The sequence below is a fragment of the Trichosurus vulpecula genome, chromosome 6, assembly GCF_011100635.1.
Source record: "Trichosurus vulpecula isolate mTriVul1 chromosome 6, mTriVul1.pri, whole genome shotgun sequence".
In the NCBI taxonomy this organism is placed as follows: domain Eukaryota; kingdom Metazoa; phylum Chordata; class Mammalia; order Diprotodontia; family Phalangeridae; genus Trichosurus; species Trichosurus vulpecula.
The window spans coordinates 264414504-264432047 of NC_050578.1; the positions used below are offsets into that span (position 1 = coordinate 264414504).

Genomic DNA, 17544 nt, shown 5'->3' on the forward strand with positions numbered 1-17544 from the left:
GTGTCAAGTGTCTGAGGCCAGATTAGAACTCAGGTCCTCCTGACTCCAGGGCTGGTGCTGTACTCACTGTGCCACCCAGCTGCCCCGGGAAATGCTTTTTAATACCCTCAAAGTACTAATAAAGATATAATTATCACTTATTACTTGACCATTGCTGGCTATCATACGTAGGGAAGCAACATGACAGTAAATAAAATACAAACTTCTCAACTTACTATTTAAAGTACTTTAAAATTTTACTCCAATTTAGGTTTTTTTTTTCTTCTACCAATTATTTTTTTTAATTAATAATAATTTATTTTTGCCACACACCTCCCCATCCCTACTGAAAACAAAACAAAACAAAACTTGGAACATGCGTGCGTTGCCAAGCCAAGCAAATGCTCATTTTGAACATGTATACGATGTGTGTCTCATTCTATACATTTAGTCTATCACTTCTTTGTCAAGTGAGTAGTAGTGTCCATTACTAGTCCTCTGGGATCATGGCTGGTCACTACACAGATCAGAGTTCTTAGGTCTTTCAAAGTCTTTTTTTTCCCCTTTTTACACTGCTGTGATCATAGACACTGTTCTCTTGGTTCTTCAAACCATTCTGCATGAATTCATTCTGGTAATCCCAGGTGTCTCTGAAAGCATCTATCTCCCTTGTCATTTCTTTTGATAAAATAACATCCCATAATATTTGTATGGCATAATTTGATCAGTTATTGTACAATTGCCATATGGTCACACAAATAGTTTCCAGTTCTTTTCTACCACAAAAGAGATAAATACATGTGTGTGTATGTATATTTACAAATACATACACACATAAGAGGGTTATATTTCTAGTAAGTATATCACTGAGTCAAAGTGTATATATATATATATATATATATATATATATATTTATAAACTAAATAACTTTTGGGCTCTAGTTATAAATTCCTTCTGTAGAATGTTGATATAAATTTATAACTCCACCGATAGTATATTACTATGTTTATTTTCTCAGGCCCTTCCAATATTTGTTATTTTCTGTCAACCTTGCCAAATTGATGGGCATGAAGAATCTCAGTTGCTTTAATTTGCATCCCTCTAATTATTAATAATGATACTTTTTTTTCATGTAGCTATAGAAAGTTTAGAGCTGCCTATTTACTTCTTTGACCATTAATTAATTGGTGAATGTATTGTTAGTGTATGGTTAATGCAACAGGAAGATCTTTTCTATCTATTAATAGGCCCATGTAACCTGCTTGAGTCACATGGAAATTGGAGTCACATGAGCCTTTGGTGGGAGGAGCTTGCCAAAAAGGTGGAGCAGGAAGGGGTGGAGAAGGAAGGGAGAGAGAGTAGTCATAGCTGGGAAAGAAAGAACAGGCAGAGGAACTAGTGTGACTGAGACAGGGAGCGATTTTTGCTTAAGGGAGTTGTTTTGTGGGGAAGGCCTGATGAAGGGAAGGCTTGGGGATGGTGGTGCTCCCTGTATTGATAATGTGCATAGATTTCCTTGTTGCTCTGATGGATTTGGCTTTATGGTATTGGGATTTGGCTTTCTGGTGTTTGAATAAATGTTTTGATTCTCTCTTCCATGAAGGGAGTCTGTTATATTTTGCAATTCAGAACTATGCCAGCATATTCATAGCAGCCACAGCCGATGTGGGTATAGCACTGGCACTACAGTGAATAGCTTTTATTCTTGATTATTTTAATCACATATTAATTTTAATCATAATCTTATCTTGGAAATTGGGCCTTTATCAGAGAAATTTTCTAGACTTATTGCAAATTAATATACTTTATAGAAACCATGTTTTGGGGAATCTTTTCCCCAAAGAGAAGATGGAATGACAATTTCCGTCTCCCATCTCTATGCCTCTGCATAGGTAGTCCCCCAAGGCCAATATCACCTATAGGTCTTAGAATTCCTTGTTGTCTTCCAGACTCAGCTCTTGTACCATCTCCTATTGGAAGCCTTACCTGATTCACTTGGAGCTCTCTGTCTCTCTGTGTGTCTCCATCTCTTTCCTAGTCTCTCTCTTCATCTCTAATTCTGTCTCTATCTGTTATTATCATCTGTACTTGTGTGACACCCTTTTACAGTAATAAGAACATTTTAAGACTAGAGGAGTGTGGGGCTTAGAATTTAACAAAGGGCAAGCAGAGGCAATTCTCCAAGATATCTTTTATTAGGAGGGTCATGCAACCTGGTGACTGTGAGGTCTTATTGGCTTGCCTCCATTTTGTGCTGACTTTTGTGCCCTTTATACCTAGGCATATATTCCTTCAGATTGGCCTGACAATGCATCATTGGAACATCCTTTGGCATTCTATGAGCATCATCATCGCCATCAAATCAGGGTATATCCCTAAGCCCTGTTTATCAATGTAGTGCCCTGCACAAAGTAGACAATTAAAGAGAATGGGACTGAAATGAATGCTTATCAGAATGCTGATCTTTGATGCAGAAACTTGGACTCACTAAAAGCATTCATTGATCTTCATGTAACATCATACATCTATGAGTCATGGAATACCAGTCTCTGAAGAATTAGTTGTGGGTTACCCAAAGGAAGGGTGGTACATGGGAGCTCTAAGAACATGTTATAATATCAGTCTAGAACTTCATGGAGTCAGTTTAATGGACATTATCATATATGAAATATGGTAGGGAGAGGAGTTAAGCCTGACAGGTAGCCAGTTTAAAAATAAAAAAATTCTCTCTCTTCTTCCTTTCCTTTCTCCCTCCATTTATCTATGACTCTCCCTTTTCTCCCTCCCTTTATCTCTATATGTAAATTTGTCTATTATTATTCTTTTATATACATGCACAAAATAATATATATGTATTCATATAACATACAAATATTAATACATGCATTAACTTTATATTTATTCAGTATATGTATTTTATGTATTGTTTTTGTATATAATTCATTAGAATGTAAACTAATTATGAGTAGAGATTTTTCGTTCTTTATACTTGTATCCCTAACACCCAACCCAAATCCTGGTATATAGTAGGCACTTAATAAACAGTTGTTTTTTTTTTAATTGATTCGTGTGTCCAACGTAGTACTCATTTGATGGCTGAAAGATATAGAAAAAGGTCCTATTATGGAGGACTTTTATGAACACATAGGCAAGAGTGACAAAGGATAAGAAGATGGAAATGTATTGCACTCATAATGAGAGCACAAATCAAACAAGAATAAAAATTAGCATGGTGGCATCTTCTTACTTCCACAGCTCAAGGTTGTGATTTGTTAGGGTACTTCATACTAATGCAGTATGCAATGCCTCTTCAACTCAGAAGTTAGTCTTTAAGAGTTATGCCTAAAAAATTTACCTTACAGTAAGTGTGGTGGTTAAACCCTCAGGACCTTGCTAAGGGAGTTCTCATTTAACAGAAATGCAATCTGTCACCTGCTCTGTGCTTGAAGCTTTTCCAACTTGGTAGTCACTTCTTGAGCATGTGATGAGCTGATGTAGTCTTTGAGAATCCAGGGTCACTGTCATACCTTTAGTGAGGCACAGGAGTATGGCTTTACTAATCAACAGAAATAAATAAAGAACAACAGGAACATAAGATACTATACATCTGCTGTAGGAAAGAATCTATCATATGTGATCTGAAATTGAGTTTGTGCATTCATTCAATAAAATTTCTGATCTGGTAGCTCAGTGGAGACAAACACTCTGCTCATTTCTTCTCCACGTTCCTTCATCCTTATGGAGATAGAAAAACTGAGAGGGGACCATTAGATTATATGATCATAATAAACTTGGGCAGCAGAGATGGCAACGCTTCTATACCTCTTCTTTTTTGATTTTTTTCCCCATTTCCTACCATAAACCCTTCCCAGGGGATATACCCAATGAATTGGAGGCCTGTTTCTAGGTCTTTTCACATTTTGAGTATACCAATGTGGGACTTTAATCATTTGTTTAACATTCTCCTTTATCATTCTCTCTTGCTATATGTCTGGACCACCTCCTTTTTCATTTATACCTAACATGCATTTCTCCATTGGACCCTGGTCACACATAGTTTTGAATTCCTGCAGTTTTGGTGTTAAAATAATTTCTTTAAAAATTATTTGTATGTTTTTATATTGTTTTAATATGTGCACAGTGGGTGAGGGTGGACGTAGTTATATGTGTGCACATGTGACAAGTTCAAGATCATTAAAATGACCTTCCTCAAATCTGGTACCTAAAATTGAAAGTATTCTAAGAATGTAGCCTGAAAACTCTCACACTTCATTTTCTTTCATATTGTGTAGCTGGTGTTGCCTACTTCATAGTGACTGGCAAAAAGGGTTGGAGAACCCTTTTTTTAATCAACTAAATTCCTTTTGATGCCTGCCACAAAGTAGTAGTGCTCTGGGTTTTTGAAGAAGGGTATTACAAATTTTAGACATTTAAACACAACAATATAGCGCTGGAATATCTTTTCTATCACTCACTTGCCTGAAGATTAGTAAAAATCGACAATTAAATGAGTATGAACAATATGAACAATGTTTCAATAAGATTATGCATACAGAGGACCAGATACATGGAGAGTTTTAACCATCATTATATTGTAATATGTTATGCTATTTTATACTTTCTTTTTGTTACAGTTGAAAGTCGAAGTGTCCAAATTAGCCTGGTAATTATACAACTCATATATGAAAATATTTACAAAGCAAAGGAAAAAATATAAAAAAGTATTTGCTACTTTGATGGAGGAAATGCAAGGCAGAATACATATTAAAAAGAGGTTTCTTTTGGATGGTGAGTTCCTTCAGATGCTCTAGCTTTTGGTTGACAGTCCCAGAACTCCAGAAGGTCTCCTGGAGGAAATCTAAGAGTTGGTTCTAATTGTTCATGCAGAAAAGACCAAATGTATAAAGACTATCTGTTGCCCAGATTATGACATCAAGTTGAACAGAAAATGTGTAGAAGTTGTACATTAGGATGGATGTCCAGGACAGACAGTGCAAATGAACAAAGAATCAGTTCCAACACTGAAAAAGGAAGAGTGTAATGAATTGCCTTGAGGAAATTGCAAGCTTCCTTCAATGGCACCAAAGTTCACCCACACACCCCCTAAAAGAATATATTTTCAATGTCAGTATTCTATTGGTGGTGTTACACATCACTGACACATGGGATACAACTACCTCCAAAGAACTCTGAAAATGAAAATCATACAGAAATCAATGGTGAGGTACACAGTATGGGTGAGTAACTCCATAGAAGAAGAGGAGTAAAAAATATCAACAAAGTAGTTGTAGAGCATCCAATTTATTTTTTTCCACCCATGAAATTATGTCAAAAATTTAAATTTATATGATGATATTCTGAAATGAAACCATCTGTGTATCTAACTCCTAGCACAGCACCTTTCATGTGATAGAAAATAAATTTTTATTGAATGCAAGTATACCTTATTAAATGGACCTGTTTGTTATTTTGATATTGATTTATTCGAGGATCATCTAATAATAACACATTCATACAGTCAGTCTCTCAGTAAGCATTCATTAAGCACATAATGAGTGCCAAGGATAAGGCAAAGGACAGCCACTGCTCTAGAGGAGTTCACAATCAAAGGGGGTAGATAACGAGCAAACAAATATGTACAAACAAGTTATATACAGAAAAAAATGGATATAATCAACAGAAAGAAGGCAATAGAATTAAGACAGTCAGGAAAAAAATTTTCTATAGAATGTAGAATTCATCTGGTAATCGAAGGAAACTATGAGGTAAAAATTAAGATGGTGGGCATTCTGGACACAGGGAACAGCTATAGAAAATGCACAAACCCCAGAGCTGGAGTATTTTATTCAGGGAACAACAAGGTGGCCAATGTCACTGGATCAAAGAATAGATAGTGAATATGTAAGGTAAAGGAAGACAGAAAAGGTATGGGAGAGTGGGGTGAAGAGTTATATCATGAATGGCTTTGAACAACAAACAAAGGATATTGTGTTTGATCCTAAAGGTGATAAGGAACCATGGAGTTTATTGAGTGAGGGAAAGGGTAATGATTGGACCTATATTTTAGGAAAAAAAATCACTTTGGTAGCTGAATGGAGGATAGATTGGAGTAGGGAAAGGCCTGCGGTATTTAGATCTACAAGCAGGATATTGCAATTATCCAAGTAGAAGGGGAGGAGACCCTAATCCAGAGTGGTGGCAGTATCAGGGGAGAAAAGGTGATGTATTTGAGAGCTGTAGAAAAGGCGAAATCAACAGGCCTTAGCAGCAGTTCGGATATGGCACGAGATCGTCAGGAGCTGAGAATGACACTTACATTGTGAGCCTGGGGTCCTTCCTTTCATCAATCCTGGGAAGTATAGAATGTAATTATTAAAACCACCAATTCACAGATGAAGAAAATGAATTTAAAATGGGTTGCCTACAATCATATAAATAGTTAAATTTCCAAAGCAAGAACTGAAAATTAGTCTCATGACTAAAGTTGAGAGCTCTATGAACTATGCAGTGTTGTGGAATCTACTTTCCTTATAACTTTCTGCAAGGCATTTTTCACTTTCTTGTTCCTCAGGCTATAGATGAGGGGGTTCAGCATGGGAATAATCACTGTGTAGAATAGGGAAGCTATTTTATCAGTGTTCAAGGAGTGACTCGATTTGGGTTGAAGGTACATGAAGAGAACTGTACCATAAAATATGGTGATGGATATCAGATGGGAAGAACAGGTAGAAAAGGCTTTCTGTCTTCCCTTAGCAGAGTTGATCCTCAGGATAGAAGTAAGGATAAACACATAGGAGATGAGCACAATTAGGAGAGAGAGAAGAGTGTTGAAACCAGCAATGACAAGCAGCAACATTTCTTTGACATGAGTATCAGAACAGGCCAAGGCTACCAAAGGGACATCGTCACAGTAGAAGTGATTAATTACATTAGAGGCACAGAAAGACAAATGGAATGTAAAAGTGGTCTGTAGGATTCCAACAAACAGGCCGTAAGTATATGTACTGATAACCATTGGGATACAGGCTTTTTGAGACATGACAACTGAGTAGAGTAAGGGGTTGCAGATGGCCACATAACGGTCATAGGCCATGACTGAGAGAATGAACAATTCACAAACGACAAAAGTGATGAAGCATCCCACTTGGATAGCACATGCAAAGAAGGCTATTCTTTTAACCTCCTGCATGAAATTCACCAGCATATTTGGAGTGATAGAGGAAGTATAGCAGAAGTCAACAAAAGCCAAATGACTGAGGAAAAAGTACATGGGGGTATGAAGTTGAGGACTGATCTGGATTAAGACAATCAAACCAAGGTTTCCCATGACACTGATCATGTAGATTACTAGAAAAACTCCAAATAAGAGGGCTTGGAGGTCTGTCCTGTCTGTGAGTCCCAGGAGAATGAATTCAGTCAGCACAGAATGGTTGCTTGTGGCCATAGAATGTGTGTTTAAGCATAACATCCAAAACTCACCAGAGCAAAGGTCCACTAGATCATCTTGGCTCTGACTGTGATCAAAGGAATACCAAAAGGTGCCTCCTGGTCCAGGGATACTTGCCAAGGTCTAATAACTGTACTAATCTTTCAGCACAAAGGAGAATTACTCCAGATGGAAATTTTATTAGGAAAAAAATCCTCAGACCTCCTATTAAAGAAGAAATTAATTTGAATATCATGAATGCGTATTTAAGATTTCATCCTACATTCCAAACAATCCAAAACTACCCATGACACTAAGGGAAAGGGATAGGTAATGGGAATTAGAGGCAGAAAGGACTTTGGAAATCACCTACTTCAAAACTTTCATTTCTCAGGTGAGGAAACAGACCCATAGAGAAAAATTATCCTAGATTATACAGGGAGTAAGTGACAAATCCTAGATTCAAAACCAGGTCTTCAGAATCCAAACCCAGTGACTTTTCCACTATACCACATGGTGGTCCAGGCTAAAAGTATAAGTTTTTGAATAAAGTATTCATCCATTCCTGGATGACAAATACTAGCAAATTATTAAGGGAAAATATAATGTCTAAGGGTTAGAGGTTGAAAAGTGATACTATAGAGTATCTCTGGAGTTGGAGTCATAAGATGTGGTTCCAGGCTTCTCCCTGCCATCTGTTCTCTCTAAAACCTTACTTTCCGAAAACTACTATAAAATCAGTATGATAATAACTACATTGCTTCCCTCACAGGGTTCTGGTTAAAAAGCAAATGAGATCGTAGGTGAAAATATATTTTGTAAACGTAAAACATTAGAAAATGCATTTTTTTTCGTTCTTCTCACATACACCCTCTCACAAGGTGTTAATTTCTCATATGAGAAGAAACTAGAGCAAGGCTAAGTGAAGAAAGGGATTTTAGGGTTGGCTCGGTATAGCAATTATTCTCTCTGATCCTGTATGGAACCTTCAGTATATAGTACCTATAGTACAGTATGGGAATCTAAGAGATGAGAAAAAAGAAGGAATTCATGAATAAGCAACCCTAAAAATACAAAAAAGGATTGTTACAAACTAAAATATTTCATTTTGAGTTATCTATCCTTATAGGACAGCAGAACAATGGCAAATTATTTCTTGTCACGTCTTTCATGTTAAAAAATTCTTTCTATCTAGCTGATTCTACCTTCTTAGAACTTTCTTTGAACACAGTAAAGAAAGGATACATTAGTTCTCTCTCCAACAACACCTCACAGAGTTGAACATACCTGAGGGTTTCCAGCCATCGTGAACACCAGTGATTGTGAGACTGTAGGGAACCCAAGTGCATTTGTCTGAGCTATCTCGACTCCTTTGGGATTTTATGCCTATATTACATCATTATTAAAATAATTTCTCTGAAGAAGCAATTATAATGATTCTCCCACAGATGACAGAAAGAGAACTTGTTGAAATGTATTCCCTTCTGAAACCTACTTAGTAGGGAGCATGGCATAGCAGAAAGTTCACTGATATTGGAGTCTGATGTCTTGGGTTCAAGTTCTGACTTCAATAATTGCTAGTGAAACTAAGCAAGTTCTTGATCAACTTGGAACCTTGATTTTCTCATCTGTATAAAGGGATAATATTTGTGAAAGCTATCTCTCAATGTTGTTGTGGGGAAAGCATTTCTTTATCTTGCCATCCAAACAAATGGGACTCACGATGGTAGATTTGGGAAAGAGGGACCTATGCTTTGAGAATCTAAAAGATAAACCCTGAGACTTGGATTAGTGAGGATGTTGTGGGAAGATCAATGGGACTTGCCCCATAGACTGCAGGATCAGGTGACCTGGAGCACAGGTACATGCTTTAGGAAAAACATGAATTTCGACTTTTTTTTTAACTGACCTAAAGACAATGAATTACAGATCTAGCTAAGAAAAGGGCCTCAGAACTCGTCTAGTCCAAAGTCCTGGTCTAATCGATGAAGAAACTGAGGCCCACTGGTGTTAAGTGACTTGACTAAAGTCAAACAGAGGCAGTGAGTGTCACACATGATAGTTGAACCCAGGTCATGTGATCCCAGAGTCAGTGTTCTTGATGCTCCATCACAAATCCTAAAGCCACAGGTTGCTCTTTTCATGGATAGTCTTACAATTTCTTCTTATATTCTGTTTTTATAAAGACTCCTCCATAATCCATGGGTCAAAAGGGTCCATCAAAACAAGGCTTATATGGATATTAGGCAGTAGGTCTGAGAACAGACCCCCCCCCCCCGCCACTGCTACCACTCGTTTCTATTTCCTAAGACATTGTTTCTCATAGAAATAACATGATCATCACTTTGGCCTGGGAATCTTTTAGACCCCTTGAATTCAGCCTATTATTATAGAGAGCAATGGAGATGAGAAGCATCGTAAGTATTCTGAAGACCTCATTAAAATTTAACATTTCTTGAAAACAATAATAGGACCTTCTCTTGGGAATTTAGCATAAGATAGTAGTTAATGTGTTCTTACCAGGAAATTGTTTGGTTTGTGCTGTATTGAGTTCTATATCACTGAAGAATTTTAAGCAAAGGCACTGAGGTGTAGTGGTGGAGAGAGGAGAAGCTATCTGGGTTTGCTAATTATTATCAGTTTGATATTGGGGCAAACATAGCTTTCCTCAAATTCAATTACTTCTATGCAAAATGAAAGGGTTACAGCAGGGATTCTTAACTTTTTTTTCACAAAATCATTTGTCAATCTGGTAAAGTCTATGAACCACTTCTCAGAGCAATGTTTTAAAGGTATTAAGTTAAATACATGATTATGAAGAACTATACTTTTTCAAAATACATTTTTTAAAAATCTCTTAATCTCCATCCTATGAGCCTCACGTTAAAAATGTCTGGATTAGATCATCTCTAAGGGCCTGTCTGATTCTAACATTCTATGTCTTAAGGTTCCCTATCAGCTCCAAATGCTTATCTTCTACGCTCTACTTGCTTCCAGATATGGGGCCTTGGGCTGGTCATTAAAACTTTGGAATTTTCCTCTTTTATAAAATGGTGGCACTTTTCCTCCCTGTGTCATGAATGAAATATTTTGCAAATTGTGAAATACTCTAAGAATACTTCTTTTTCTGGTTTTAAACTCCAGTTTTTTTTTAAAATCTGTGACTAAGAAGTATGGAGTCAAATGATATAATGAATAAAAAGCTCTTTGGAAATCTTAAAGTACCGTATCAATATCAGTTATCATTATTAACCTACAGTTTCCTGGCCTCTAGTTTGGTGATGACTTCATTCCCTAGCTTTCTACTGGACTTTCGGTGAGCTCAAGCAGCATTAGCAGAATAATATCAAAGTGTGCCAGTAAATCTCTTTTTTTTTGGATGGGGGGAAGGCACGGCAATCGGGGTTGAGTGACTTCCCCAAGGTCACACAGCTAGTGTGTTAAGTGTCCGAGGTCAGATTTGAACTCAGATCCTCCTGACTGCAGAGCCAGTGCTCTACTCTCTGTGCCACCAAGGTGCCCCCTTTTCGGTGGGCCAGTAAATGTTTAATAACTAAGTCTAAAAAAAAAGGATGCACACAAACGTTTAAGTTCCATCTGCATTATTGATGCTTTATTAAATCTAGATAATCAGCAAAACAATAAATCAAGATTGCCAATTTCAGAGGTTAAAATGTTCACAGTGATAATTTAATAATCAAGTGTCATGAAGGGTTAGAGCTGGCTCCAGCACTCTCTTGCAAAGGAAGTACAATAATCCTTGGACACCACCTCATACATTGTATTATGGTTCATAGAATCACTGACTATCAGTCAGAGGCAGGGGTATGATGGAAGCACCTTGGCTCTGCTTTCCAGAGCCTATTGTTAATTTTTTAGTGTGAGTATTAACACCTCAGAAATCAGCCAAGCTACTAATCAGGGTTTGATTTACTGCTTTGTTGATTGTCTAAACTTAAGAAGGTAATGGAGAAAATGTTAATAATACAATTTAAATTTAAACATATGTCAAGATTTTTTTTTTCTGGAAAAGTGGTTGTTAAATGTTTGCCACCATAGAACTCATTCAGATGCCATCTAGTTCAACTCTATTGATCAGAAATCCTCTTCACCAAATCCTTGGCAAGAGATAGACTTACTGGTTCTAGAATACAATTACTGCTATATCAAATTGGAATTACTGGTTCTGGGATTTGATTCTTTGGTGCCTAAATAAACATTATACTTCCTCTGCCTTCTACCCAGAGAGTTTTTCATACTTTGCGATTCTGAACCATACAGGCATGTTCATAGTCATCCTCCAGGTCATTAATCTTGCCTTACTGATATATATGTCATATAAACCAAGGTACTCATTCTATGACTGTTTTGAAGTAGCAAAGAACTGGAAACAAATTAAGTGTCCATCTATTAGAAAAGGGCTAAACTAAGTGTCAGATATGAATATAATAGAGTATTACTGTGACATGAGAAATTACTAATATGAAGAATTAAGATTAAAAATGTGAAGATGGGTATGATGGAGGCAGCATGATACAGTGGCATGTTTGTGGATTTGGAACTCCCAAATCTGGGTTGAAATCCTGGGTTTGCCACTTGCCAACCTGTGACCTTGGACAAGTCACTTTGACCTTGAGTCTCATTGTCCTGATCCATAAAATGAAGAGGGGGGATGAAATGGCATCTGAGTTCCTTTCTAGCTGTAAACTCATGATCTTTGACTTGATGCAATGTGAAGTAAGCAAAATTAAGGTAATAATATATTCAATGATAACAACAAAATAAATGGAAAGAAAGATGAAACTAAAAACAAGAAATAAGACAGGAAGGAAGGAAAGAAGGAAGGAAGGAAGGAAGAAAGGAAGGAAGGAAAGGAGGGAGGGAGGGAAGGAGGAAGGGACAAAGCAAGGAAGGAAGGAAGGAAAGGAAGGAGGGAGGGGGGTAGGAAGGAAGCAAGGAAGGGAGGGAGGAAAGAAAGAAAGAATGAAGGGAAGGGAAAATATGGTAAGAGTCTATTTAATCCTCAATGTGGAATATTGACTTCTTGATCACACCAAAGTTGACTGAGTAAATTCAGTCTTTAGCAAGAACGTGGCTCAGTGAAAAGTTTTGTTTTAGAATCCTAAAAAACATGGGTTTGCCACATCAGTTGCTTATGAGTTATGTTGCAACCAGCAAGTCACTTATCTTCTCTGAATCTCAGTTTCCTTGCCTGTAAAATGGAGACGAAATGGATTTTACTTCCATCATAAGATTCATACAAGGATCAAAAGGGATGTTTTATAAAACTTAAAGTACTATACAAATGTCTAATAGCATTTTAATATTATATATTTATATAAACTTGATTATTATCATTATTATGATCATCATCAGTATTTTATATAACAGTAAAACAAAAGTGGATTACATTTGTCAAATCAATGGATTAATGATCTTCAAGTCAATGGATTAAAAAAAATGTTAAAATAAGGGCATCACCCCCAAAACCAATGAAATACCTTTAAGAAATCCATAGAGTTGAACTTACCTGAATGAATATAACCCTTGTCAGCAGCAAAAGTTGTGAGACTGTGGGGAATGTGAGAAAATTTGTCCAGGCAATATTAGTCACTCTGAGATCTTTTCCTTTCATTGCATCATTTAAAAAAAATTACCACTGCTAAAAAATGAATTACAATTATGCCCCACAAAAAAGAAAAACCAGTTTACTTAAAGAAATGTCCTTTGGAGATCTTTGCAGCAGGCATTGTAGCAAAGCTCTTGTAATCAGGTGATGAGTTCAAATCTAGGATTTGACACCTGCTGTAACCTTGGCACACTGTAACCCTGGGAAAATCATTAATCTTTCTGAGCCTCAGTTGGCTTGTCTATAAAACTATTCTTTCCCATGTCCTAATATAAACCTTCCACAGGGCATATACCCAATGTATTGGAGGCCCATTTCTAGGTCTTTTCATATGCTGAGCATACCAATGAGGGACCTTTATCTTTATTTAACATTCTCTTTTGTCAGTATCTCTTGCTGTACATCAGGACCACCTCCTTTTCCCATTATATATTTCCTGGGACATGACTTTTAATCCACTTCTTAAACAAATCAATCATGGGAATATTCATTTATACCTAACATGCATTTGTAATTTTGGTGTTAAAATATTTACTTTTAAAAATCATTTGCATTTTTTGTTTGATTTTGCTTAGGATTGTGTGGGGGGGGGCGGCGTCTGAGTGCATGCGCATGTTCGTGTGACTAGTTTCAGATTATTAAAATGATCTTTCTTAAATATGGTACTTAAAACTGAAAGCATTCTAATGATGTAGCCTAAAAGCTTTCAAGTTTCCTTTTTAAATTTTTTTTAACATTGTTTAACTGCAGAATCCTTTGTTTATCTCTGGGTTCTCTGAGATGAACTAGGAAAAAGATGAGTAAAGGAGAGCTTGAATGTAAGAGCACAGTGCGGTGGCCATTATGACATGGCTAAATCTGTTTGCACTTGAGTATGGGATAGCTAGGAGAATGGGTTATGAGGAGGCCGAGGCATTCTCTAGTCCTGAATAAGTTTAACCCTGAAAGCCTCAGGGATCCTGAGGAAAGGACCAAAGGATATTTGCATGTTGCTTTCCTTTTTCTTCATTGCCTGGTAAAGCATTTTTCCGAATCAATTTTGTTCAATCAACTATATTCTTCTTCACGCCTGTCACAAGCAGTGGTGCTCTGGGTGTTTGAAGAAGCACATTATAAATTTTAGGCATTTCAACACCACAGTATATTAAATGCGCAATGGAATACCTTTTCTATTATTTACTTGCTCTGAAGATTAGTAAAAAAGTAATAAACCGATATTTCAATAAGGTTATATATACAGAGGCACAGATGTATGGAGAGTTTCATCATTAAGTTATTATATTCTATTATGCTATATATATATTATACTTTCTTTTTCTCACAATTCATAGTCTAACTTGCCCAAATTAGCCTGGTAATTATATAATTCAAATATTAAAATATTCACAAATGAGGGAACATAATTCATGTAAAGGTATTTGCTAATCTGGTGGAGGGAATGCAGCATAGAATATAGGTTTAACAAGAAGTTTCCTGTGGATGGTGAGTTCCTCCAGATACTCTTGTTTCTGGGTGACTGGGTAGATTGCATCAAGTCCCAGAACTCTGGAGGGTCTCCTAGAGGAAATCTAAGAGCTGGGTCTAACTATTCATGCAGAAAAGACCAAACATATAAAGATTATCTCTTGCCTAGATTATGACATCAAGTTGAATGGACAATGCATAGTAGTTGTGCATTAGGATGCATATCCAGGACAGGCAGTGCAAATGAACAAAGAAATTGCAAAGTTCCTTTAATGGCACCAAACTTCACCCACACACCCCCAAAGGGTTCCTTGTTCCTCAAATTGTAAATGAGGGGGTTCAACATAGTAATGATCTCTGTGTAGAGTAGAGAGGCTGTTTTAGCGGTGTCCACCTAATGACTCAATTTTGGCTGAAGGTACAGCAGGATGGTTGTACCATAAAATATGGTGGTGGATATCAAATGGGAACATATTTTCATTATCAGTATTCTGTTGGTGTTGTTGTATATCCTTAAGACATAGGACACAGTTCTCTCCGAAGGACTCTGAAAATGAGTATCATGCTGAGATGAATGGCAAGGTTTATAACATGTGTAAGGAAGTCCATAGAAGAACAGGAGTAAGAGATCTCAACAATGAAATCATAGAACATGCATTTATTTTTCCCATATCTAATTATCTCAAAGATTTAAATTTATGTCATGATTTTCTAAAATGAAGACATCTTTATATCTCTAAGACAGTACCTTTCAGAATTACATTTTAATCGAATAAAAGTACGCATTATTAAATGGAACTATGTGTTATTTTGAAATTTGTTTAGCGGTGGTCTAATAATAACACACTTATAATCAGTCTCTCAATAAGCATTCATTAAGCACTTAATGAGTTTCAGGTACTGTGCAAATGCTGAGGATACAAAGAAAGGCAAAAGACAGTCACTGCCCTTGTGATGTTCACAATCAAATGGGGGAGATAACTAGCAAACAAATATGTACAAACACATTATATACTGAAAAAATTGGATACAATCGACAGAAAGAAGGACATAGAACTAAGAAGGATTAGGAAAGGTTTTCTATAGAATATAGAATACTTCTAGTACTTGAAGGAAACCAGGAAGTAGAGATGAGGAAGGACATTCTAGACCCCAGAAATGAGGCATTTTATTCAGGAAACAAGGAGGCCAATGTCACAGGACTGAAGAGTAGGTAAGGAGGGTGTAATGTTAAATAAAACTGGAAAGATATGGGGAAGGAGGTAGCAAGGGATTAAATTATAAATTATAAATGGCTTTGAACACCAAACAAAGGATTTTGTATTTAACCCTGGAGGTGATAGGGAGCCACTGCATTTTATTGAGTTGGGGAAAGAGTTATGATTAGACACACTTTAGGAAAATCATTTCAGTAACTGAATGGAGGATAGATTGGAGTGGGAAAGAGACGTCAGGTATTCAGACCCAAAAGCAAGATACTGCAATTGTCCATGTATGAGGTGATGAGGGCCTGATGCAGGGTGAAGTCAGTATCATAGTAGACAAGTGAATATATTCTAGAAATGTTGCAAAGATGAAATCAACAAGGCTTGGCAGCAGATTAGATATGACATGTGATAGGACTTGAGGATTATACCTATGTTGTGAGTCTGGGGTCCTTCCTTACAACAACCCTGAGAGGTATACAGTACAATTGTTAAAACCACAAATTAATAAAGAAAATGAATTTTAATTGGCTTACCTACAAATCATATAAATAATTAATTGCCAAAGCAACAGTTGCACATTGTTCTCATGACTAAAGTCCAGTACTCTATTAACAATGCAGTGTTGTGGAACCTACTTTCCTTATAACTTTCTGCAAGGCATTTTTCACTTCCTTGTTCCTCAGGCTATAGATGAGGGGGTTCAGCATGGGAATAATCACTGTGTAGAATAGGGAAGCTATTTTATCAGTATCCAAGGAGTGACTCGATTTGGGTTGAAGGTACATGAAGATGATTGTACCATAAAATATGGTGATAGATATCAGATGGGAAGAACAGGTAGAAAAGGTTTTCTGTCTTCCCTTAGCAGAGTTGATCCTCAGGATAGAAATAAGGATAAACACATAGGAGATGAGCACAATTAGAAGAGAGAGAAGAGTGTTGAAACCAGCAATGACAAGCAGCAACATTTCTTTGACATGAGTATCAGAACAGGCCAAGGCTACCAAAGGGACATCGTCACAGTAGAAGTGATTAATTACATTAGAGGCACAGAAAGACAAATGGAATGTAAAAGTGGTCTGTAGGATTCCAACAAACAAGCCATAAGTATACGTACTGATAACCATTGGGATACAGGCTTTTTGAGACATGACAACTGAGTAGAGTAAGGGGTTGCAGATGGCCACATAACGGTCATAGGCCATGACCGAGAGAATAAATAATTCACAAACGACAAAAGTGATGAAGCATCCCACTTGGATAGCACATGCAAAGAAGGCTATTCTTTTAACCTCCTGCATGAAATTCACCAGCATATTTGGAGTGATGGAGGAAGTATAGCAGAAGTCAACAAAAGCCAAATGACTGAGGAAAAAGTACATGGGGGTATGAAGTTGAGGACTGATCTGGATTAAGACAATCAAACCAAGGTTTCCCATGACACTGATCATGTAGATTACTAGAAAAACTCCAAATAAGAGGGCTTGGAGGTCTGTCCTGTCTGTGAGTCCCCGGAGAATGAATTCAGTCAGTACTGAATGGTTGCTTGTGGCCATAGAATGTGTGTTTAAGCATAACATCCAAAACTCACCAGAGCAAAGGTCCACTAGATCATCTTGGCTCTGACTGTGATCAAAGGAATACCAAAAGGTGCCTCCTGGTCCAGGGATACTTGACAAGGTCTAGTAATTGCACTTGGAACTGTCCTAATATTTCAGTACAAGGAGGAATTACTCCAGATGGAAATCCTTTTAAAAAATTCTCATACCTCCATTAAAGAAGAAATTAATTTGAATCTTATAATGCACATTTAATATTTCAATCACCATTCCAAACAA

General features: G+C 36.9%; 2 protein-coding genes across 2 annotated transcripts; both read right to left on the reverse strand.

Annotated features, from left to right (window-relative positions):
• Positions 1-6472: 6472 nt before the first annotated feature.
• LOC118855084 (olfactory receptor 5AL1-like) lies at positions 6473-11521 on the reverse strand. The gene is made up of 2 exons (XM_036765205.1): positions 11503-11521; positions 6473-7434 (listed from the first exon to the last, which is right to left on the reverse strand). Exon 2 carries the CDS (start codon positions 7421-7423, stop codon positions 6473-6475), a length of 951 nt encoding a protein of 316 aa, XP_036621100.1. The 5' UTR covers positions 7424-7434; positions 11503-11521.
• A 4793-nt stretch (positions 11522-16314) lies between these two features.
• LOC118855085 (olfactory receptor 5AL1-like) lies at positions 16315-17265 on the reverse strand. Its single transcript, XM_036765206.1, has one exon. It carries the CDS (start codon positions 17260-17262, stop codon positions 16315-16317), a length of 948 nt encoding a protein of 315 aa, XP_036621101.1. The 5' UTR covers positions 17263-17265.
• Between the last annotated feature and the right edge of the window lie 279 nt (positions 17266-17544).

Excerpts from the sequence above, each read along its gene's own strand:
- LOC118855084 (XM_036765205.1), bottom strand. The coding sequence starts at position 7,423 with ATGGCCACAAGCAACCATTCTGTGCTGACTGAATTCATTCTCCTGGGA.
- LOC118855085 (XM_036765206.1), bottom strand. The coding sequence starts at position 17,262 with ATGGCCACAAGCAACCATTCAGTACTGACTGAATTCATTCTCCGGGGA.